The 23,715-nt window shown below is 49.7% G+C and overlaps 2 protein-coding genes across 4 annotated transcripts; one reads left to right on the top strand and one right to left on the bottom strand.

Annotated features, from left to right (window-relative positions):
• Positions 1-2,969: 2,969 nt before the first annotated feature.
• Positions 2,970-21,098, top strand: NPR2 (natriuretic peptide receptor 2). 3 transcript variants are annotated; one of them, XM_054584667.1, is made up of 22 exons: positions 2,970-4,380; positions 5,204-5,409; positions 11,158-11,271; positions 11,571-11,706; positions 11,949-12,043; positions 12,273-12,405; positions 12,633-12,717; positions 13,214-13,334; positions 13,497-13,571; positions 13,783-13,860; positions 14,087-14,191; positions 14,313-14,384; positions 16,121-16,280; positions 16,468-16,623; positions 16,702-16,870; positions 17,046-17,192; positions 17,621-17,744; positions 17,932-18,000; positions 19,274-19,448; positions 19,520-19,618; positions 19,881-19,972; positions 20,105-21,098. In XM_054584667.1, exons 1-22 carry the CDS (start codon positions 3,714-3,716, stop codon positions 20,168-20,170), a joined length of 3,144 nt encoding a protein of 1,047 aa, XP_054440642.1. In that variant the 5' UTR covers positions 2,970-3,713; the 3' UTR covers positions 20,171-21,098. The 3 variants fall into 3 exon arrangements, with proteins under 3 accessions (XP_054440642.1, XP_054440644.1, XP_054440643.1); XM_054584669.1 differs by lacking the exon at positions 13,497-13,571; XM_054584668.1 differs by lacking the exon at positions 17,932-18,000.
• Positions 20,647-23,400, bottom strand: SPAG8 (sperm associated antigen 8). Its single transcript, XM_054584670.1, is given in 8 exon segments — positions 20,647-20,835; positions 20,938-21,000; positions 21,124-21,238; positions 21,323-21,368; positions 21,574-21,748; positions 21,871-22,765; positions 22,874-22,984; positions 22,986-23,400. Coding segments are annotated over 8 exon segments (1,695 nt in total). The 5' UTR covers positions 23,087-23,400.
• Positions 23,401-23,715: the final 315 nt, after the last annotated feature.

The following is a 23,715-nucleotide window of genomic DNA, read 5'->3' as shown; positions in this document are numbered from 1 at the left end:
GTATTTCTTCTGGCCTCATTTAATCTTATTTTCCATGTCTGTTCTCTGCCCTCTGTTGTCAAGTTCTCTTGGACCTGTCTATCTTGTGTGCAGGAGACAATCACATATAATCAAAGCCTTGTTCTGCAAGTCGGGTTAGTTAAGCAGAGAGAAGGCTGGAAGGTGTTTTGCTTCTCTGGAATGTTACAGACCTGGAGGTATGGCCTGGCGTATAGCAAACCCAAGGGTCCAGAGTTAGCTGCACAGTCAGGTAAGTTATAGAACTGCTCAGTGCAGAACTGGGAGTCAGTTTGTGGCATCAAGGCTTGTCATGCGGATCAGCATGTGCCCAAATCCTATGGTGGTTCTAGGACTGAGCAAGGGCCTTGAGGTTCATTTGACCTAAGTGTGACTGAGGTCGGGATTTCTTGCTACTAAGGAGCAGGGAAGCATGGAAACCACAGCAGCTTCTAGCAACTAACTGATCTGATGCTCCACAGTTTAGTTCTGGATCAGAAATGAGTTGCTTGGACTGGTCCTTTCCCAGAAGAAATTATAGATGGTGTCTGAGAGGCAGGCACTATGAACCCTACAGAGGAAAAAGTTGGATCCTCACTGGGTCCAGCAGGATCTTTAGATTTCCCAGGCTTTGCATGCGTTGCAGTGGAGTCACCATATATAGCCAAAGTCTTACTGTCCACATCAGTGAAAGCAGTGAGCGCTTTGATAACTGGAATTTATAGGTAACTGATGTTCTCATTTATCTTACATATTCAACCCCCCCAACGATGAAAAACAAAACAAAAACCTTTCACTGCTTTTCACACATTAAGTGATTAACTTTTATTTCTCTGCCCTTCTCCACTTTCTAGTATTAGTGGCCAGCTAGAAGGAAGGGGGAGAGGGAAGATGCTTGAAATGACTTATCACGCACTTGAACTTGTTTGGGAGTCTGGGCAACAGTGGCCACTGGTCCTCATTTGGGTCTGCAGGTGTTCCAGAGAGACTCATCTGGGTCTTTGATGCCGATTACCCTCTAAGCATAGCTTCATATGGTGAGCTCCATGAGTCAGCAGAATCTGTATAGATGCCCACCTTGGAGACCAGCAAACCTGGTTCTACTCTCTGCTCTGCAATTAAAAGTCAAGTAGGGTTGAGGGAGGAAGTTATGTGACTTCCCCCTCTAGGACTCAGTTTCAATTATCATTAAATGAGGGAATTGAACAATATATTTATGAGATTCCTCCTAGTCCTGAAAGTCTGATTCTGGCACAGATTGTGTCATTTTGGATTTGCTTCTCTCATTAAGCTGTGTGTAGTTGCTTAAAAATATCTAGTTGACTTGGTCTAAAGGTAGAGTCATATCTTTTTTCAGGTTTCCCGTCATCTTTTTTGACTATTCTATCCTTCTTTTCTTTGCTCAGATAAAACGAAATTCCTTTTCACTACCAGTGTTGGGAACTGGAACTGGAGTTACTATCTCTCCTTGTTAAAAAAGGAGCTGTCTTAACTTCCATTTCTACTGGGCTTGGGGCAAGAGACAGTTGTTGGGGGGCTTGCCTTTGGCCTCGGAGCCTCGAGGATCCACGTATGTGCTCCTCAAAGGTAAGGCCTATATCATTCGGCTTAAAAAAAAAAAAATTCACCCTTATAGCTTGTGTGATGCAGCCAGTATTCAATAAAGAAACATCGCACCTGAGAATAAAATAGCTTTGTCCTTAAATTTCCCCCCGCAACCACTAGGTGTCGCTTTCATCTCAGAGAAACAACGCCCCCTCCTCTCTCCCAGCACCCCCCGCCCCTCCCACTTTCTCAGCTTCTTGGCGCTGTGATTTCTGGAGAAGCGGTTTGAAGACGGATACTAATTGTGGCTCTTCGCAGCGTGGAGAATGGTTTTATGTGCATCTCCTTTATGACAACTGAGAGAAACTCCCCAAGGTCCCATAGCAGTCTCTCCCGGCAACCATAATATCATTCCTGACAAGCTGTTCCTCAGAATCAGATCAGCCCTCCAGATATGGGGTATCTGGGGGGAGCCTTCTAGATTGGAAGCTTGGGAGGGGGCTGGAACCCACGGGGGATACAATGGACTTCTGTTGTTGGGGGGAGTGTTCCGCTTAGTTAGCCCAGGAGCTTTATCAGGTGCTAGCGCGTGCTGCGTGGGAGACAAAGGAGGCCAGGGGCTGCTCGGGGCGCCGGCCCTGCAGCAGATGGTGTGGTGGACGCCGGTGGCTGTGGTGGGCCTCGGAGGACCGGGGAGAGCACGCAGGGGACCCGGGGGCAGGAAGAAGGAGATGGGAGCCTTGAGTCCTAAGAAAGGAGGAGACCCCTGGGAATTGTAAGGGCTCAGGAAAAATCGATCGTGAGCGTCCTTTGGTCCTGGAGGGGCCCGTCTTCCAGCAAGCCGGCGCTTCTTACTGGTGAAGGAGGGCGAGGTTCCTGGCAATGAGAAGGTGTTATGGTTTGCTAGGCGGAGGACTAGCGGAGATTCCAAATACTTGGGGGTTTCTGACTGCTTCCTGGAGACTGGAGGGTTTGAAGGACTCCGCAGAGTGAATAGAGGGGACCCTACCAGGAGAGGGATCCGTGGGGGGTGGGAGGGGAGGCTCCGGGCTGAGAGGAGCGTGTGAGATGGGGAGACAGCCCCGGGGCGTGGGGGAGACAGGGGTAGGCCCTTCCGGTGAAGGGACGCCCGGAGACCTCGCCAGCCTGAGCGGCCTTGTGCGGAGCCCCCGAGTTGTCACCGGGTGGGCTTGAGACCTGGGAGGTCCCTGGGCGCCGCGTTGGGGGGGCGAAGGCGGGGAGACAGCAGGCGCCGGAGGGTGGGGCCGGAGGGGGGGGAGGAGGAAGGGCCGCGGGGAGGGGGGCGGGGAGGGCGGGGGCGGGGCGGGCGCGGGCGGCCTGCCCGCGGAGTCACACTCGGCCGCCGCCGCCGCCGGCGCAGCGAGCGGAGACGGGCCGGGCCGCGGCGACCTGACCTGGACGAGCGGCGCGCCCGGGGGCCCAGGCGGGGGGCGGGAGGAAGCGCCCGGCAGCGCCAGCCGCCCGGGCCCAGGAGGAGCGGAGCGGAGAGGAGCTGGGACACGGGTGGGGCCGCCGCAGCTCCGGATGGGACCAGCGCCCTGGGCCCGTTAGTCCAAGCTGGAGCTTCAGGAGAAGCCTTCACAGGGAGATTTACCCCTGCCTTCCCCTCCCCTCCGGCCCCAGGCCTTGCTTCGCTCGCGCCTGCCCATGGTCCCAGTCCTTCCGCGGTGCGGACCCCTTCCCACCTTACCCCCTTGGTCCTCCTTTTCGCCGCTCTGTGCCCTCCTAGCCCCTTCAGCTGTGAGGTCCCCCCAGGCCTTTTCTTTGTACCAGCCTGTCCCCCAACCCCCACCCCATCCCAGCCTCCGATACCCCTTTCCTTCCTAACTTTAGATCCATCAAACCTACTTCACCTCTCACTGTCCCCATCCCAGTCGCAGCCCCCTCGGTCCCTCCTTCCTCCTGCCACCCTGCTCTTAGTCCTCGGTTTCTGTCCTAGGCAGGCAGACCCACTCCTTTGCCCACCCTCTGGGCCTTCCTCCATCTCCTCCTCTCCCACCCCACCACTTTCGATCCCTGCCTGTCTAGCTTATCCACACTTCTCTTCCTGGCCATCTTCCCCAGGTTCCAGGCTGGGTGCTGCGTGTGCCTCCAGGGTAGGCCAGAGTGGCCCCAGGTTCTGGGGGTGGTGCGGCTGCTGCTTTCTCCCCATGGCACTGCCATCACTCCTGCTGTTGGTGGCAGCCCTGGCAGGTGGGGTGCGTCCTCCCCTGGCACGGAACCTGACGCTGGCGGTGGTGCTGCCAGAACACAACCTGAGCTATGCCTGGGCCTGGCCACGGGTGGGTCCTGCTGTGGCACTAGCTGTGGAGGCGCTGGGCAAGGCACTGCCCGTGAACTTGCAGTTTGTCAGCTCCGAACTAAATGGCGCCTGCTCTGAGTACCTGGCACCACTCGGGGCTGTGGACCTCAAGCTGTACCATGACCCTGACCTTCTGTTGGGCCCTGGTTGCGTGTACCCTGCTGCCTCTGTGGCCCGCTTTGCCTCACATTGGCGCCTTCCCTTGCTGACTGCGGGTGCTGTAGCCTCTGGTTTTGCGGCTAAGAATGAGCATTATCGTACCCTGGTACGCACTGGCCCTTCTGCTCCCAAGCTGGGTGAGTTCGTAGTGACATTACATGGTCACTTCAATTGGACTACCCGTGCTGCCTTGCTGTATCTGGATGCTCGCACAGATGACCGGCCTCACTACTTCACCATCGAGGGCGTCTTTGAGGCCCTGCAGGGCAGCAACCTCAGTGTGCAGCACCACGTGTATGCCCGTGAGCCAGGGGGCCCTGAGCAGGCCACCCACTTCATCCGGTCCAACGGGCGCAGTGAGTGTGGCCCGACTATTGTAGGGTCAGGGGAGGAGGGTCGCTGTATTATTGGAGCTCAGCACGTAGATGGAAACCGTAGATGAGGAGCCGTCTGTGGTGGTTGGGATCAAGAAGCACATGTGGACAGAGCTTAGCCTTGTGCGAGGGCTAAGGCATTACATTAGGGGAGCTTGCCCACGTCATAGGCAGATGTAAACAAGGAATAAGAAAGCATGGGGGTGGAGCTTGTGTCAAGGGAGAGTGGGCCTTGGGGGGAAACAGAATTTGGGGAGCAATGTGAGTGCCCTAGAGTAATGAATGTCATTGACGGCCACTTCAAAGTGTATGAGCAGAGACTTCTCAGTCTGGGCTACCAAGACCCCTTATAGTGTGGGTCTGTGATAAATCACTAAAATAGTGATGACTTTATAAACAGGTTTGGGGGTTCAGCAGATTGCGCTGGGAGGGAACAGGTAAAGCTCACATGGAGAAATTCTGAGCAGCCATTGCCTTCGAGCCTAAGGAGAGGCAGGGCAGAGTTGAGTGAGGAGGGCTGGACAGGAACAGCAGGCAGGGGTCTGAGAAGAGGAGGGGCTTCAGTCTGAAAGCTCCCTTCCTCTGGGGGCTGCAGTCGGTCTCTGACCTCTGCCAGATGGTCCATACAGCCCCAGGGCACTTATGACAGACCTCAGGGGGAAGGACGGGGAGCATCTGTTGTGTGGTTAATAGGTCAGGGCACCCTCTTCCTTGCAAAAGGAAATGCAGGTGGTTTCAGAGAGGGGGCTGTTTGGGGACCTGGATATGTTCTCAGGGTGCCCCTCTGTTGTATACCTGCTCCCAGTTGTATATATCTGCGGCCCTCTGGAGATGCTGCATGAGATCCTGCTTCAGGCCCAGAGGGAGAACCTGACCAATGGGGATTATGTCTTCTTTTACCTGGATGTCTTTGGAGAGAGTCTCGGTACAGGCCCCACGCGCTCTACAGGTCGGCCCTGGCAGGACAATCGCACCTGGGACCAGGCCCAGGCCCTCAGAGAGGCCTTTCAGGTATCATTTAAATCAGACTTGAAGGAGGTGGGGGAAGTGGAACTTCTTTGGAGATTCTCTGTCTCTCTCAAGACCCCACCGAAACCCCAGGAACAGGGCAGGAATTGTGATCTGCCGGAGTGAACAGAGGCTTTTCTAGTTTAGTATCATTCTTACTTCCCCACCTTTGTGACTCCTTCTCATTGTGTCTGCCAAGGCAGCCTCTCAAGATCCCAGAACACTGAGTTTTCTAAGCACCAGTAGTCGACTATAGTGTGGGGAAGAGAGGTTCAGGAAAATATCTGCTCCCAGCCAGTACTAGGGCTTCCACCCTTTCTGGAGAAGTGAGGAATGATGTAATACAATTAGATACAAGTGTGAGAAAGGATATGCTCATGTGTCCTTGGGACAGACACCAAGAACTTTAGAGGGGACTAAATGGTAATGGGAAAAAAATACAATAAAGATTAAAAAAAAAAAAGAACTTGAGTGGTTCAGAGGAGGGAGACTCAGTGTGGCTGAGGTTAGGGATGACTTTTATAAAGGAGTGAGGCTCTTTTGTGTCTGTAAAGATAGATGTCACATTCCTGGTCAGGGCGTGAGTGAGGATCCAGGCAGCCCGAGCAAAGAGAAGAATATTGGGATGGGCATGTTTGGGGGACCAAGAAGATACTGGCCTGACAGGGAAGAAGGGTTCACCTGAAGTAGATACAGGGAGTAATGTTGCTAAGATATAATCAAATTAAGGTATAATCAAGTAAAAAAATGAATCTAAGACTGAGGCACTTGGACCTAAAGGTGGGGTCCTTGATATTTTTTTGTAAAGAGAAATATAGTGACAGAGTTCAGGTTGGATTGGAAGAAGAGGAGGCCAGACGCAGTGAAATCACTTGTAGTAGGTTAGAATGGAGTGTGACGATATGACCTTGAACTAGGGTGATAACAGCAGGAATGGAAAGAAGTGGATTTGAGAAACAGTTTATGGGGAGAATTGACATGACTCTGTTCATTTCACTCTTATCAAAACTTTCAGTGACTTATTTCCTATAGAATTAAGTTCCAATTCATTATTTCATTTAAGACCTTCTACAGTCTGTCCTCAACCTACTTTTTCAGTCTTACCTCCTAATGCCCTTCATACCAAGTACTCTAGCCCCTGACCCTTGGGCATCCATACCCTTACTCCTCCCCACCCCATCTCCCCATCTTTGTGTCTTTGATTCTTTAAAAAAAAAAAAAGATTTTATTTATTTATTTTTAGAAAGAGGGGAAGGGAGGGAGAAAGAGAAACATCAGTGTGCGAGAGATACATTGACCTGGCCCCCAACCCAGGCATGTGCCCTGACTGGGAATCAAACCAGCAACCTTTCAGTTCACAGGGCGGCACTCAATCCACTGAGCCACACTGGCCAGGGTACTCTCTGATTCTTTTGTCTGGAATACTCTTCCTTTCCTTCCCCCAAATCTCTGCTACTCAAGATCATACCTATGGATTGTTCTATGATTCTTCCACAAGTTTTTCACTAACTTAACGCACGTAAGCATTTCTTAATTATTTATCCATAGTCCTCCTTTTCCCAAAAAGGATGTAAGCTGGTGTATGGGATAACCTTAAGATCCTTTCAACCTGGAGATTCTTTCACTTTAAGTAGATGTGTATAAGGGCTGGACTTAGGTGGCCATCTTCTCCAATGAGTAAGGTTTATATGTGTGATTGTGACTGCCTAGTGTACGCCTCACCATGAATGACATTACCTGTTTGCATGCCTGAGTATGAGTATGTGACTGTCACACTTGAGCACAGGCAGTGGCAGGACAGGTTTTGTTTATTTCATAACTTTTGACTAAAATAACTTTCTCACCTTTGTTCATCTGAATAATGCTTGTGTATTCTTCAGGACTCAGACTGATTATCTTCCCTTCTAGGAAACAACCCCTGAATCCCCAGATTAGACTGAGTTTCCTACTTTTGTGCTTAACCCTGTCTACTATAGAAGTTACACATTATTCAGTGTTCGATTCATTTGAAGACTGACTTATTCTATTAGTGTTTGTTGAGCACCTACTGTGTCTCAGTCACTATGCTAGGTACTGGTATACAGTGGAGAACATAACCGATGTAGTCCCTGCTTTTTTGGAGCTTATATTTAGTAGGGTAGACAGACATTAAGCAAATAAATACAAATATAGAATAAATTGTGATGTGTTAGTTAAGGAAAAAAAGAGAGAGAGAATAAACTGGTATGAGAAGAAAATTACAAGGGGGTTGTATGTTAGCTAGTGTGGTCAAGGAAGGCTCCTGTGATCCTCCCGGATGGGAGGTTTCCATAGCTTTTGCAATGTATTTTTTCTGTGAAAAGAACACCTCTGTTTCTTGTGTGAGAATTTCTACCAGCCAAGGGTCTCCAGCACTTAAAGTAGGGGAGGAGGGATCTAGTCAGCTAACAATCTGTTATATAAATTAATCCTCAGTTCTCCTACTCATTATTCAGGCAGAAAAACAAAGAGGAAGAGTTTGCTGTAGCACAACAGAAGGGGAAACAGGCAGTCAAGAACATGCTAAAGGGAAAACCAAGGCTTTGGGGTGCGGTGGGATGGGGTGGGATGAGGGGGTGATAAGGTGTCCTTTTCCAAAGCTGAAGCAGGGCAGGGCTGAGGGAAGTTGGATGGATAGCTCCAGCCAAGGATTAAACAGCAGAGTGCCCTACCCCAGAGATACCTGGCCCACGGGGGTCCAAAGCCAGGCCAGTCTGAAAAACGTGGCAGTAGAGGTGAGAGTCCTTGATACAGATGCGCAAAGCTTTTCCAGGAGGGTCACACCCCCCAGGAAAGGCTCCAGCCCGTGCTGGATAGGGTGCTTGAGGGCAGGGGTCATGCTCATTTTTGTAGTCCGTGTGCCGAGCACATACTTGTTGAATTGAGGTGTATGTTGGGGAGAGTAGGGAGAGGGCTAGGAATTCGTCTACACAGGTGCAGAGCTGGCAGGTACTGTATGCCAAGATGATCAACCAGGAAAGGGAAGAATAAGCAGATGCAGGGGAACTAAATATGCAAATGACCAGCCTCGAAGAATCCACAGGCCTAGGCTGAGCAGTGGAGGACTGCAGGGTCAGAAACCCAGGCAGAGGTCACAACCTAGGTGACTGGCATGATATTGGGCTACATACAGGGGACACCAGCAGCTAGGATGGAACAAGCAGTAAAGCAAGGGCTGTGTGTAAGGCTGAACCCCCTTGGGAGACTCTTCTTTGTCTTTTTAGGCCACAGTTGACAGGGCCCACTGTGGCTGCTGGAGGAGGTCGCAGGCAGAGGCAGGCCTCGTGCCGGTGCCCCTGCACAATTCCTAGGTGCACTCTTGGCTTTCACCCACTACTTGAGCCATATTTGGCAGACTTCGCTTGTTTTTTTCACCTGGGGTCCACTGTGAAATGAGACGCACTTACTTACCTTCACCTTCTCTTTAACCTCCATACAAACACAGAAACTCTTTGGAGGTCCCTCCCTCCCTCCCTCCCTCTCTTCCTTCCTTCCTTCTTTCCTTCCTTCCTTCCTCCCTCCCTCCCTCCCTCCTCTCCTTCTCTCTCTCTCCCCACCCCTCTCTCCCAGTAACCACAGCAAAACAGTCTAGCATAGCAGTTTTCAAAGTGTGGTCTTGGGATCCTGGGGGCCCCTGAAATCCTTTTAAGGAACCATGAAGTCAAAACTATTTTAAAAATTATACTAAGATGTTATTTGCCTCTGTCACTGTCATTCTTTCATGATTGTACAGTGGAGTTTTCCAGAAGCTACGTGACATGCGATGATGTCATTACTCTGGCAGCTATGGGAAGTGTGTGTGTGTGTGTGTGTGTGTGTGTGTGTGTGTGTGTTAAAACTTTTGTCAGTTTTAACTTCTAGTATTTTAAAAATTATAGATATAATACAAATACACAAAAGCTCTGGGGTCCTCAATAATTTTTAGTAGTGTAAAGAGGTCATGAGACCAAAAAGTTGAGAACTGCTAACCTAGTGAACAAACAAACCTCTCTAAGTTTGCTAAGTGTTTAAAAGCATTAAAAACCTATCACCAGCCTTTATATAGAATCATAAATGTGTTCAACCTGATCTTTTCTAGCTCTTTTACTGGCTTTTTACATCATTTGTCAATATCTTACCCTTCTATTTTTCTTTTATTCTTGGGACAGGTGTTAATGAAAGAACTCTTCCAACCCCATCCTCAGTCCCCTTCTCTTTTTTAATTTTGCCCAAGAGCAGGAGAGTATTAGAAGTGTGTGATCAAGCATCCAAATGCTCCAGTAAGAGTAATTACATCATAAAGCAAACTCCTGTCTAATATAATGAATGAACATTAGGAATTGACTTCAGCCCTGGCTGGTGTGGCTCAGTGGATTGAATGCTGACCTGTGACTCAAAAGGTTGATGGGTCAATTCCCATTCCGGGCACATGCCTGGGTCGTGGGTCAGGTCCCCAGTTGGAGGCATGTGAAAGGCAACCAATCAATGTTTCTCCCGTGTGCACATTGATGTTTCTCTCCCTCTCTTTCTCCCTTCCCCTCCCTCTAAAAAAATGAATAAATAAAAAGTTTCTGTAATAAGCCAGGGGAAGATAACGTAGTCCTGATGAACAACAGAAGCTGTAAAACAGAAAAAGAAAAAAAAAAAAGAAATTGACTTCATTATTTCCTACCTATAATGGATTTATATATAACAGGTTATATGTGACATACCTAGTATCTCTGTGGTCTGTATGTGCTTCCTGTGACAGGAATGAACAAAACAGAAATGACTAGATTTAAATCTGTCCTTTCACAAAGTCACATTTCAATATATATTGATCTGTCTTTCCCTGAAGTTGGTGGAGCCAGTTTCCTGTTCAAGGCAGAGGCTGGTCTCAGTGATTGTGCAAGTCTGGGGTGGAGGTGGAGGCCGGTGTGTCCAGCAGCTAAGAAAGGGGAAAGGTGTGAGGCCAGAGGGAGCCAGGCAGCCACCCCGGTGAGAGACAGAGACACCCTGACTTGTGGCCAGTGAGATGTGTGCGTGGCTGAGACCAAATGTGTCATTAGCTTATCTATGAAATGTGTGTAGGCGTGTGGCTGTGTTTTCTCTGTGACACATGTCTATTACCTAGTGACGTGTGGGGCCATGTCAGTACGCAGGACTGTGCTGCTTGGGGTAGGTGTTTCATGCACGTTAAATGAATGGGCTCACGGTTTTTCACAGATGGAATCACTGTCTCAAAGTATTTCCCCCAGTTGTCATAGGACCTGAAATCTCTTTGATTCACTGGGTGGAGACACTGTTTCTGAATGTCCCAAATGGGAATGTAAACATATTACTGATAACATTAATTAACACCTCAGAGAGGAGCTGTTGATCAGTGGTGCCCAGAAAGGATGGGACAGACATGCTGCAAGTGCTGTGGCAGCCCTGCAGGGAGGCCTGGGTGGCCGCAGGGGCTTCAGGTAGGGGCTGGGTTTCGGGGACGGAGTTGGCTTCGTCTGCTTCCCAGGCTCCACTGTCCCAGAACAATCCTCTATACCTTTCTCTGGGGGCGTGCCACTCCCTCTCCCCAGATGTATTAAACACACACCACATGTACCCCCACACAGGCACACAACATAGAACTGAGTATCCTCTTACCCTTCAGACTCATCCATGTATAGTTTATATCATGTGTATTTCACCAAGTTTCCCTAACCTGCTTCCTCTCTTCCCCTAATGCCCATCTTGAATGTCCTGTTCATTTCTCCCCATGTGCTGGTGGTACAGACGGTATTGGTCATCACATACCGAGAACCCCCAAATCCTGAGTATCAGGAATTCCAGAATCGTCTGCTGATAAAAGCCCGGGAAGAGTTTGGTGTCGAGCTGGCCCCCTCCCTGGTAAGTAGATCTCTCTCTCCTGAGAATCAGGCCAGACTCTGAGGGAAGACTCATCTCCCTAAGTCAGCATTAAGCCGTGGCTGTGTCGTCAGCCCTACTTTGGGGGCTGTCCACTTCCGTCCAGGATTTTCCTTCTGCCCTAGTGTCCCGTGAGGTAGGGATGGCACCTTAGAAATGAGAGGAGGGAAGAAAGCAAAGCACAAGAGAGAAACGGTAGGAGAAGCCAAGGATGGAAAAGGGGGCTGGGGAGGGAAGCCCGGCAGACGTTCGGAGAGCACCGCTGAACTTACCACCCCCAGATGAACCTCATCGCTGGCTGCTTCTATGATGGGATCCTGCTGTACGCTGAAGTCCTGAATGAGACGATACAGGAAGGAGGCACCCGGGAGGATGGACTTCGAATTGTGGAAAAAATGCAGGGACGGAGATATCAGGGTAATAAAGAGGGTCAGATGGAGGCTTGAGGGCTGCCATCAGGCTCAGGAGTGAAGTGGGCAGGAGAAAATACAGATACTGGGGCAGGGAGGGGGGTTAGTAGGGGTCAGAGAACCTGGCAGAGGTGGGCACATATTAAAAATGGGGTCAGAGACGGACCCTGAGGTAATTGGAGGGACTGTGGAGAGGGGAGAGGGGCCTAGGGTAGGTCTCAAAGTAAGGGCTACACTTTTCCACCTTAGGTGTAACTGGACTGGTTGTTATGGACAAGAACAATGACCGGGAGACTGATTTTGTCCTGTGGGCCATGGGAGACCTGGATTCTGGGGATTTTCAGGTGATGGGGGAGGAGACAAGGAGGAGAGCGTGGGCCCTGCCAGCTTAGCTTTCCAGGGTCCAGTGGGGGTGAAATCAAAGGTACTAGAGGCAGGCACTTCTTTTCTCTGCCGAAGCTGCATCCTGGTGGGGAGGGTAGGAGGTTGGGGAGAAAAGCAGTCCAGTAACGGGCCCAGGGGAGGAGGCTGCGGGGAGCAGGCCCGTGGGCCCAGTTCTCTCCTTCCTCACAGCCTGCAGCCCACTACTCAGGAGCCGAGAAGCAGATTTGGTGGACAGGACGGCCTATCCCCTGGGTGAAAGGGGTGCCCCCCTTGGACAATCCCCCCTGTGCCTTTGACTTGGACGACCCGTCCTGTGATAAAAGTGGGTGTGTGCAGGGACTGGGAGCAATCCTTCCTCCCTTTACTTTCCATTCTTCTCCCTCCCCTCACTGACTCCCCGCCTTAGCCCCACTTTTACCTCTACTTCTATTCTCCCTCCCTACTTCTTTCCCTCAAGAAACCTGTCTGCTCCCTGCACCCTGGGCGTCACCCTTCCCATCCTTACAGCTGCACACACAGTCTTTCTCAGGGTCCCACTCTCCCCTTTAGCTCCACTTTCAACTCTGGCAATTGTGGCTCTGGGCACAGGAATCACCTTCATCATGTTTGGTGTTTCCAGCTTTCTCATTTTCCGGTGAGTTCTGGGCTTTCCGCTGACCTGCGTCCTCCCTCCCCATTGCCACACAGCCTTCTGGCTCAGGCCAGGTGGTCCCTATAGCGTGGGGTGGGGGTAGGCCTCTTAGTTTGGTGGTTGTCTCTTAGACCTAATGTCCTCCTCTCTAGTCTTTTGCTTTAGTTGTCTTTTTAGCTTCGGTGTTGTCTTTCCACTTTTGGTTCGAGACTGCGTATACTAACTATTGATCGTGAGCGGGGTCTTTCAAGGGCAAAGGTGAATTTTCCATGCATGCTGCCATTTTAAGAAAAACTTCTGCCTTTGGCCTCTGTGTTTCTAAATGAGCACAGGACACGTGTCGGATATGTCGACAGTGCAACCTTCTCTCTCAGTCCTGTGTCTTGGGTGTAAAAATTGCTGCTTCAGGAGCTGCAGGGAAGCCCCTGCAACCCCGCTGCTGGTTTATGGGGTGGTGGGACTGGGCTTGCCAGTCAACTGAGGTGTGCAGTCCTTACAGAAAACTGATGCTGGAGAAGGAGCTGGCTAGCATGCTGTGGCGCATTCGCTGGGAGGAGCTGCAGTTTGGCAATTCAGAGCGATATCACAAAGGCGCAGGCAGTCGCCTCACACTGTCGCTGGTGAGCCCTTGTCTCAGCTGTCCCTCTGCTTTCCTTTGAGTTCCTGTCCTTTCTTACCCTGGACCTTTCCCAGCACATTGGCCTGTAATGATAGCCCCTGCGCTACCACCGCCATCTAATGTTCCTTTCATCCTTCCGCCTCCATGTTGCCCTTGGCCCCAGCGGGGATCCAGTTACGGCTCGCTTATGACAGCCCATGGGAAATACCAGATCTTTGCCAACACCGGTCACTTCAAGGTGAACAGTCATCCGCTTGTTCTGGTCCCCACCATTTCATCCTGTCTCATCCCCATCTGTCACCTCTTCCCATGAACCTCTGCCCCACATAACCCTCCTCTCTGTGCCCAGCTGAGCTCCTAGAGGCTCCTGCAGTTCTGCAGTATTCCTAGCACCCAGAAACTCCTTCCGATATTAATTTTTCCTTTTCCTCTTTTACTCCCACTATCAGGGAAATGTTGTTGCCATCAAACATGTGAATAAAAAGCGTATTGAGCTGACCCGGCAGGTTCTGTTTGAACTCAAACATGTACGTAAAGGTGTACAGGTTGAGGACAAGGGGTAAACAGGGATGGGGAAGCGGCGGGGCGGGGGGCAGTGTGGAACAGTGAAATTGGCTAGGAGGACAATGGGTTCATTTATAAAATGACTTGAAGTTGCAGGTCCAATTAAGAGAAAGGTCCTCTCATATTGTGGTAGATTTCTCTAATTTATAGCTCTTTTAATTCCCTTCTACTTCTCATTTTTTTTCCTAGATGAGAGATGTTCAGTTCAACCATCTCACTCGCTTCATTGGTGCTTGCATAGACCCTCCCAACATTTGCATCGTCACTGAATATTGTACTCGTGGGAGTTTACAGGTGAGGGATGAGTGGAGATTGCAGGTGTGAGGGAGATAGGCCCAAAGTTACATTGACTCTATGCAGGTGATAGCTAGTGGGGCTAGGATAGTCACATACTCTATTTCATGTCACTTGCCAGGATATTCTGGAAAATGACAGCATCAACTTGGACTGGATGTTTCGTTATTCACTCATTAACGACCTTGTTAAGGTGAGTCTTCTCTATGCCTCTTTAAGAGTTCATCCATTTTATAATTCTTCCACCTTTCTATCTTTGCTCATGATTTTTCCTTCTAGTCCTCTAAAAATCCCATACTCTCCATATCCCCTAGTCTTGTTTTTGGGTAATAATGGGTGAGCAAAAGGTCTGGGGCTTTAATTGGGAGGAATGTCTTTGTAGAGATATCTCAAATCTATCTGCATTATTTTTTTTTTTTTTACCTTCCAAGAGCTTATATTAAAATCCTTGGGCAAGGAAAAGATGAATGGGGTCTCCAAAAATATCTACCTCTTTTTTTCATCATTTACTCAGTATTTGGCGTATCTGCTCCTTTGTTCAGAAAAAATGACATATAAAAAAAATTTACTAGTAAAACTAAGATAAACTAAGGAAAAGTATACAAAACCTTTGGTATTTTCTGATATACTAGGTTTCAGCTATTTTCAGGTGGCCCAGAGGTCCATGGGTTCGCGAGGGTATAAATTTGAACCTTGCACGGGTTGGACAGGTGTTCAGAAGCAAGTGCCATAGCCAGTAAGCTAACCTAGTGTATCATTCGCACCACACTTGAAGCTGGCTTTGATTTTTCTGCTTAATGCTCATGAGGTTGTTAAAAAAAACCTTTGTGTGTGTGTGTGAAATCTTGCCATCAAATGAAAGATAAAAAGCTGGTGTGGTGCCCAACTGGACGTGTGCTGATAAACATAAGAAAAACATAACTTTTGAGAGAACAACGATTTGATGGCAAAGTGATCTGGAACAAAGTCAGAAGCTAATCATTTCTGCATTCACAAGTTTGGAGGTTCCCAAAGGTTTTGTTGATATTGAAAGGAGTAAAAAGGAAGTGTTCACAGAGACTAGAGTTAGGAATTGTTTCCGTCCAGAGCTAAACATTTAGGCAGAGGTGTTTTGGTTAGCATACAAAACACTGTATTCTTTTTCGGTGCCACCTGAACTGACGTGGGTGGGTCCCAGGGTTTCCTTTGGGGAAGCACCACTCTGCCTTCTTAGGACCTGCCTTATAGTCCCTCACAGGCAAAGGTTCTCTCTTCTCAGCCTCAGGGGCCCGGAAGTTTCAGGCTTCTGCACTTGCTGGGCAGCTGTCTCCTATTGTTGTCCATCTTCCAGGGTTTTTTTTTCATCCAGGGTTTTCTAATTTACTATGTTCTACACTTATTTTCTGGCCCAGCGTCCCCTCTGGCAGATCACTTTCCTCCTTCATCCTGACTTGCCTGCCTACACATGGGTATACATTGAAGTTTACAACGAGTTAGTCTCCCTTGATGCATCTAGGTACTCTTGATACTTGGGTCTCAAGCCATGTCTTCCTAAGTAGTGGCTATGCATTTGAGGCCACCGTGGGAGTCATATCATTCTTGGAGTTCGTCCTTATAATTCTGTTCTCTTCACTACTCAGAAGACTGACAGCCCTATCCAGGCTAACAACTGAGACAGTTCCCTTTGTCCCTCCTCTTAAGCATTTCTCCTATCCCTGGTACTTGAGTACCAGTAGATTGAATTTGGTACAAGGAAGGGATGACCCTCCTATTCTGCCTGCTTCCTTGCATGGAGACTGTGCCCAGGAGGCCTTCCACAATTAGTTTACGGTGTTTATGGTCCCATGATCTTTAGACAGCTAGTTAATGCCCATCGCATTGCCAGTGGGGAGGGGAGAGTATCCTAGGGCAGAAATGATCCAATCCCATGACTTGTTCTATATCCAACAGGGCATGGCCTTTCTCCACAACAGCATTATTGCATCCCATGGGAGTCTGAAGTCCTCCAACTGTGTGGTGGATAGTCGTTTTGTGCTCAAAATCACGGACTATGGCCTGGCCAGCTTCCGATCAACTGCAGAACCTGATGACAGCCACGCCCTCTATGCCAGTGAGGCCTCCCCCTCAACTCCCAACTCCATTTTTATATTGCTCCTCTAGTCCTAGTGATCTCTACCTAGGGAGGGCAGGAGAGGGAGACGGAGTGACAGTACTATGGAGAGCATTATGGGAGTGAGCCCATGTGGTCTTGGGAATAACCTTTTTGAGGACTCAGCCAGTCTGTTCCCTCTTTTCAGAGAAGCTGTGGACTGCTCCAGAACTGCTCAGTGGCAACCCCTTGCCCACCGCAGGCATGCAGAAGGCTGATGTCTATAGCTTCGGGATCATCTTACAGGAGATAGCACTTCGCAGTGGTCCTTTCTATGTGGAGGGCCTGGACCTCAGCCCCAAAGGTAAGAGTCAGTCTACTACCTACAGCCTCATCTACATGGGGGGCCCTGTTCTTCATCTAAATCCTTTATCACCTTCAGAGATTGTTCAGAAGGTCAGAAATGGTCAGCGGCCATATTTCCGGCCTAGCATTGACCGGACACAACTGAATGAAGAACTAGTTTTGCTGATGGAGCGATGTTGGGCCCAGGACCCAGCTGAGCGGCCAGACTTCGGACAGATTAAGGCCTTCATTCGCCGCTTTAACAAGTGAGAGGGCGCTGAGGGGCAGGGGCTCCCCAGGGACAGAAGCCTCATCAGGCTTAGCGGATGAGGTGGGGGTGGTCGGGGCCAGGAGGGTCGGTTGGGCAGAAAGTCCTGGGAGTCTTGAGAATCTTGGAGCAGCTACCATATTCTGCCTTCCCTCCCCGCTGCCCCCGCCCAGGGAAGGTGGCACCAGCATACTGGACAACCTCCTGCTACGCATGGAGCAGTACGCCAATAACCTGGAGAAGCTAGTGGAGGAACGCACACAGGCCTATCTGGAGGAGAAACGCAAAGCTGAGGCTCTGCTCTACCAAATTCTACCCCAGTGAGACTTTTGTCCCCCTTCCTGCCTTTTCCTTTGATATCTGCTCTGTTGGATTGTACCTCACCATCGGTCTCCTGAGAACTCGCCTTCCAGCTCTTAGAACCCTGCGTTGTTACATCTGGTCACAGTGAGCCTTTCCGGCCACAGGCTGTTTTCATTCTATCTCCAAATGAGCTGTGCTGCCTTCTTCTTAGGACATTGGTCTACTGTGCCTTTGCTCTAGCAAGTGTCTGTAGAAAAATCCCAATTTAAGACATTTAACCCCTATCCCCAGGGAGCCCATTCCAATCCCCTATCACCTCTACAGCCTACTTTGTGCTAGACTGTAATGTCTTCTCAGCCACCTTTTCTCCTTCATTAGGCTCAGTTTTCATGTTAGAACTAAGCCATTTCTTTACTTTTGGCTCAACTGCACCCTTGCTTTCTAGTTCAGTGGCAGAGCAGTTAAAACGGGGAGAGACGGTCCAAGCTGAGGCCTTTGACAGTGTTACCATCTACTTCAGTGACATCGTTGGCTTCACAGCTTTGTCAGCAGAGAGCACCCCAATGCAGGTGAGAGCGATGGGTGAGATTAGGAGGTGGGACAGGGACGTGGGGGAGCTTCCCTGGGGCGTAGTGATCCTTGCTAATAGGAAAGATTAGTTTGTTCTGGAGTTCCCATATCTCATTATGGCTCTTGGGCTAAGAATTCTTAGAAGTTGGACACAAGTCTCAGGGCCTCAACTTTCCCATCCATTAGGTGGTGACACTTCTTAATGACCTGTATACCTGCTTTGATGCCATAATTGACAACTTTGACGTCTACAAGGTGAGAGCTGGGCCTACCCTCCTACTGAGACCCCTTTGAAACCCAGTCTCCCTGAACCCCACGTGCCTTACCTGTTCCATGGTCATCCCCCCACGCCCCCGCCCGCGTCTCCAGCTCCTAGTGCTGCAGTGCCCTTTGTAGACAAACGAGGCTCTGGCTCTCTAACGACATTCCAGTCTAATTTCCTGTGAGTGCTTAGGCTTCCCTGCTCGGAACCATCACAAGATTTAGCCCCTAGCTGCTACATTGTCCTGAGGGTATAAAAACAGCCTGTCTTTTCTCTTTTTCTGTTCCCCTCCAAACACTCCCCTCCAAACACGGAAGAATCATACAGGATGTGGGTACAGAATGAGTTATTGGGGATGAGGGATAAGCTGTGTTGTAAAAGGTTTTTGTTGAATTCAATTGAGTTAGCACAGGATGGGCTTTATTGTGCTTGGGAGTAAAAATTATTTCGATTCAAATGTTGGCTTTGTGACTCATTGTGTGGCCTTGAGCAAGTAACTGGAGGCGCTTCCTGCACCTCAGATATTTTATTGGTAATATGGGAATAGATTTATTGTGGAAAATGCCTTATATTGTATAGATAATTAATATTCGTTCTTGTTCCTTCCTTTTGGATTTACTCTATTATCTCTGTTAGAACTGTAACAAAGTCCTCCCATAAACCCTTTACTCAGATTCACTAATTTTTATATGTTTCCCCGTTTGCTTTACTTTAAAAAATTATCTACATAATTATTTTCTGAACCATTTGAGAGTAAGTTTCAGACATAGTTCCTGTTTATCCTAAACAATTCGGAGTCTAGCTCCTAAAAACAGGGACATTCTCTTACACAGCTTCAGTACAGTGAACAAAACCAAGCACCTGCCTTCTTCCCTTTGATAGTTCAGCCTGTCTGAGGCCCATTTCATTGGGCCTGCTTGACCTCCTGCAGCCTCTGTGCTTTTCAGGTCAGTCCTGTTTTTTTGCTTCCCATTTCCTGACAGCAGAGCCTATTTGTCCACGTCTTTTTGCAAACGGTGCCCATTCATTCAGCGAACGTTCACTGGGTATTCACCAGGTGCTGGGGTAGAGCAGGAAGATTTAAAGATTCCCTTGACTCCCCTTCCCCCCATATTCTCAGGACCATGGCACTTATTTTTCTAGCCAATGTTCTGGCCTCCCAGGCTGTCAGGATGACTCATAGTGGTGTCCAGCTTGTTTCCTTCTGCTCTTTTCCATTCCCACTGATACAGATGGAAGTGACATTTTAGTCCCCCTCTCAATCAGGTAGAGACGATTGGAGATGCCTACATGGTGGTATCTGGTCTCCCAGGCCGAAATGGTCAACGCCATGCCCCGGAAATTGCTCGTATGGCCCTAGCGTTACTAGACGCAGTTTCTTCCTTCCGCATTCGCCACCGACCCCATGACCAGCTGAGGCTACGCATTGGGGTCCACACAGGTAAGGCTAACTCTCACTCCAGCCCCAGTATCCACCTTTCCCAGGCTCTCCCAATCTGTTTCTTCTCATAGGACCCGTCTGTGCTGGGGTCGTTGGCCTGAAGATGCCCCGCTATTGCCTTTTTGGAGACACGGTGAACACTGCTTCCCGAATGGAGTCTAATGGTCAAGGTGAGACATTAACCCTCAATCCCAGCTTCAGTCTCAATCTGTGTTGCCCTTTTCTTCTTTTCAGAGTTTCTCCAAATCTCTCATTCTGAGACTACAGTTCCTGACTGCCCCATCCTTGGACATATTTAGGTTCTGGTGCATGGGCACTGGGAAGACTGAGAGCCTCCTGAGGGGTGGTGGTTGGGTGGAGCTCTGTCTGACACCACCAATTCTCCTGTTGCCTTTTTTCTTCTTTCCTCCATCCCCCCACATCCCGCCCCAGCCCTGAAGATCCATGTCTCCTCTACTACCAAGGATGCCCTGGATGAGCTAGGATGCTTCCAGCTAGAGCTTCGGGGAGATGTGGAGATGAAGGTGATCGCAGACCAGGGGAAGGGGGTCATGGAAAGGGAGGAGGAAAATGATTATGGAGATCATGGGGGAAGAGAGGGAGATAAAGGGAATAACATAGAAGAATCTGAATTATATCCACTCCTCCGCTCCCAGGGAAAAGGAAAGATGCGAACTTACTGGCTCCTAGGAGAGCGGAAAGGACCTGCTGGACTTCTGTAAACCCCAATCCTTTTCAAGTCAGATAATCTCCTGCTGCTGGTACCTGGGTAGGCAGTCGCTATCATCTCTCCATACACCAGAAATGGACATTATCGTATGAGATGGAAATCACCCTTATATGGAAGTTGTTGACCTTTGCAGCTCAGCCTTGTACATATACCTGCCCCTCTCTGACCTGGTCCCCTTCTTCCCACCTTCTGTAAATATCTGTATCTAAACCAGAATATTTTGGCCAATTATAAAACAACAACAACAACACCACCCATGATGGCATAGTCTGGGCAGCTCCAAGGAAAGGTTATGGGGGTATGAACATGGAAACTCAGGGAATCACTGAATTAGCAGACTCAGAATCACAAAGAACCCTTTATGTGAAGCCCCTTCCGCAAGTACACACAGAATTCATTTCCTCCCCACCTTTCCAGTACAGACAGAAATAGATTCCATATTCCACATCTCACTTCCCTCCTCAGCCCTTAGACAGTTCTATCCCCTCTGCCACCCTGCCCTCTTCCCTCACAGCCAAGGGAAGAGATTTCTCCCAATTGGTAGCAATAATTCTCAGGTTCATAGGGCAAAGGCTCCCCCAGGGACAAAGGCACTGGTGTTGAGAAGCTGCAGTTCTTCCGGAATGGTGTGTCCAGTGTCCTGATGTTACTGACACCCTGTAGGAATGCCAGAATGAGGACAGATCCTATTCTGCCGAGCTAGAACAGAACCTCTTCCCGTCCTTCTTCCCTCACTCCTCCCAACACCTAGTCACCCACCGGTAGCTGTGGTGCCCTCTGTATCCAGAAAGTTTCAGGCTGCTCCTTACGGTAGTCATGAGGCTGTGAGGGAGAAATAACTAAATAACTCTTGGCCTAAAGCTTCCTCTCTCAGCCTCTGCATCTGCTGCTTTCCCACAGCCCCACAGAGCCCAGCTGAATATGACGGGTGGGATGGGTTCTCACCTTTGTTGGGGCAGGAGGCCCTGCCTGCGCCAGCTTCTTTTGGTAGTCATGGTGTGTCACAGACTCCACCTCAAAGTGCTTCCTTGTGGGTTTCTGCTCTGCCTGCACCTCTTTACTAAATAGTCATGGGGGCGTCAAAGCCATTCTTCCCTGGTTTCTGTCCTCCCCCATCCCCTTACCCCTTAACCCAGCCTCTCACCAGATCTGGTGGCACAGGAGCACCTCCAGCATGGCTTCACGCTTCCCTGTGGGAGGGCAAGGAGTGGGCAGATGGGGGCATCTGGTTAAGAAGCAGGCCCAGAAGAAACAAAGTTGAGAAAAGGAAGGAAAATCATGGGGTTTTTCCCTCACACCCATTGGACAATCCATAGTCCCACCACGAATTCCTTCCTCTCTTTTTTTTCTCTGGCTGTTAAGACTCATTCTGGCCCATTCCCTCATGCTTCACACCTCTAATTGGCTGAGAGCGGTTTCCTGGGGGCTGGTATGAGTCTTTCTGGGTGGTGCTGAGGGGCATGGGTGACTGTAGCTGCAGGGTTAGCAGTCCCTGGTGTCCGTGTCGAAAATAGAAGCTCTCGGAGCCATCCTGCATGCTTGGGACTTGATCCAGGTGGTTGGTGGCTCTCTGTGGGCCCCAAGTTGAGTGATCATATCTTTTCTGGTCCCCACCTACATCACACACTACTGCCTCCCCCAGGAAACTAGGGGTGGCCTTTAAGAAAAGGGAGTAGGTCAAAACCTTAATACCTCTTCCTCCCAGTTGTGGAGAAGGCACTGGCCCCGTGGCAACGTTCTGATGACAACCTTATGCTTCCCTTCATCCTCAGCAGGCTTCCAGAGCCCTCGGGCAGCAGGTTCTGAGACTTGCAAAATTTTCCAAGGTTGTTTTTTGGGCTCCCAGGGTTGGTAGTGATTTCCAGAGGCATCATTAGGGACCAAGTCTGCTCCCGGATTTCTGAAGCTTGTAAGAGTGTCAGGACTGAGCTTAGGGCCATTGCCACAACCTGGACTAGGCCCAGAGTCACAGCCAGGACCATGGCCAGAATCAGGACCGGTACCTTGACCAGAGCCATGGCCAGGACCAGAGCCACGGCCAGGACCAAAGCCATGGCCAGGATCAGAGCCATGGCCAGGATCAGAGCCATGGCCAGAACCAGAGCCATGGCCAGGATCAGAGCCATGGCCAGAACCAGAGCCATGGCTAGAACCAGAGTCATGGCTAGGACCAGAACTGGAGGCAGGAACTGGGCCAGAGCTAGAGCCAGTCACAGGGTCAGGGCTACAGCTCAGGTCATTTGTAGTACAGGGATCCCGAGCAATACAGGAAACATAGACAGGCTTAAAGCCAATTCTCCCATGGCCTATCTTGTGGGTAAAGCTGGGTCCGGGGCAGGGCTTCCCAAGCGGACTGTCAGAGGAGGGATCCATGAGAAGGCTTCGCTCAGAATAGGGAGCTTGGGTCTTTGCAGATAATACAGCTGCTTTGGCAGTGGAGGCGACTGCAGTGGCTGTAGCGGCTGCTGCAGCTGCTGCAGCTGCTGCCTTTGCGGCTGCCAGGGCCGACCTAGGACCGCCGTCCGAAGAAGGAAACGATTCCGAAGAGGATTCCAGTCCTCGAGAGGCGGGCTGTACTTGGAAAGATCTGAAAAAAAGCGAATGCGTGAAAGTTGTCAAAAGGTCATGAGAGGAAGTCCGCTGACTCTTCTTGTTCCCTAACGCCTGCAGCCAGAGCCGCGGCTCTCACCGTAACCGCGATCCCTCGGTAGAATCAAAGTTCTCCATCTTCGGACACCAGCTACCGGGTTGCCATAGAGACGGCAAATAACTCCAGGAGACTGCGCAGGACTCGAGCTGGGCGGACGTGGAGAGTGGGGGTGGAGTCAGGTTCTCTGCGGGGCGGAAGTCTTAAACCTGATGCGGTGTGGGAAGTCCTCTTTCCCGTCCGGACTCCAGTCTGTCTCATCCCCGGCTTTTAAGGTTCCGCTGATCGCGAGGCCTAGCCCTTCATTCCTAAGCATGATTCTTTCAGGCTTTCTAAGGTGGTTGTGTTGGAGATAAACACAGGGCTGTGGTATCAGACAAAAGCTCAGTGTATTTATGTAGGTGATAACAGTAGCTTCCCCTTAGCTCATTTTCAAAAGTGGGCGGAGCGTTTCAAACATTTTAATGATGAAAACCTATCAGACAACAGCTTAAAGGCAGAATGAATGGTGAGACTTGGGTATTGCTCAAAGGGTAGCAGCTTTTTTTGAGGTGTGATTAATTCGTCCCCAATAAAAGGCCCTCACATTGACCACCCTCTTTTCAGATCCTCTTATAACTTGGATTGGCAGCTGGATAAGGCCAGGACTAAGCACATCTCACTCCTGGGATTCAGTCCTTTCATACTCATTCAGGCATATTCCTACCGTAATTTATCTAGAAGCTTGACACAGGTGGGCCACTAGTCATGATGAAGTATAGATCTATAGGCAAGTGATCCTTTAACTACAGTATGGGCCTCATTAGTGTCTCTCACTCAAACCATATTCAAAGGGGATCATATCCTTGAATCAGTTTTCTTTTCTATTTGTGGTGTAAATCTATCTATGC

This window comes from Pteronotus mesoamericanus, unplaced genomic scaffold, assembly GCF_021234165.1.
Source record: "Pteronotus mesoamericanus isolate MK-2021 breed Mesoamerican mustached bat unplaced genomic scaffold, CSHL_Meso_final contig_78, whole genome shotgun sequence".
Classification (NCBI taxonomy): domain Eukaryota; kingdom Metazoa; phylum Chordata; class Mammalia; order Chiroptera; family Mormoopidae; genus Pteronotus; species Pteronotus mesoamericanus.
The sequence above is the reverse complement of the archived record's forward strand: the minus strand, read 5'-3'. Positions and strand labels throughout refer to the sequence as shown.

Excerpts from the sequence above, each read along its gene's own strand:
- NPR2 (XM_054584667.1), top strand. The coding sequence starts at position 3,714 with ATGGCACTGCCATCACTCCTGCTGTTGGTGGCAGCCCTGGCAGGTGGG. Across the intron at positions 12,406-12,632 it reads CGACCCGTCCTGTGATAAAA|CTCCACTTTCAACTCTGGCA; the intron begins GTGGGTGTGTGC and ends TCTCCCCTTTAG. Across the intron at positions 19,619-19,880 it reads AATGGAGTCTAATGGTCAAG|CCCTGAAGATCCATGTCTCC; the intron begins GTGAGACATTAA and ends ATCCCGCCCCAG.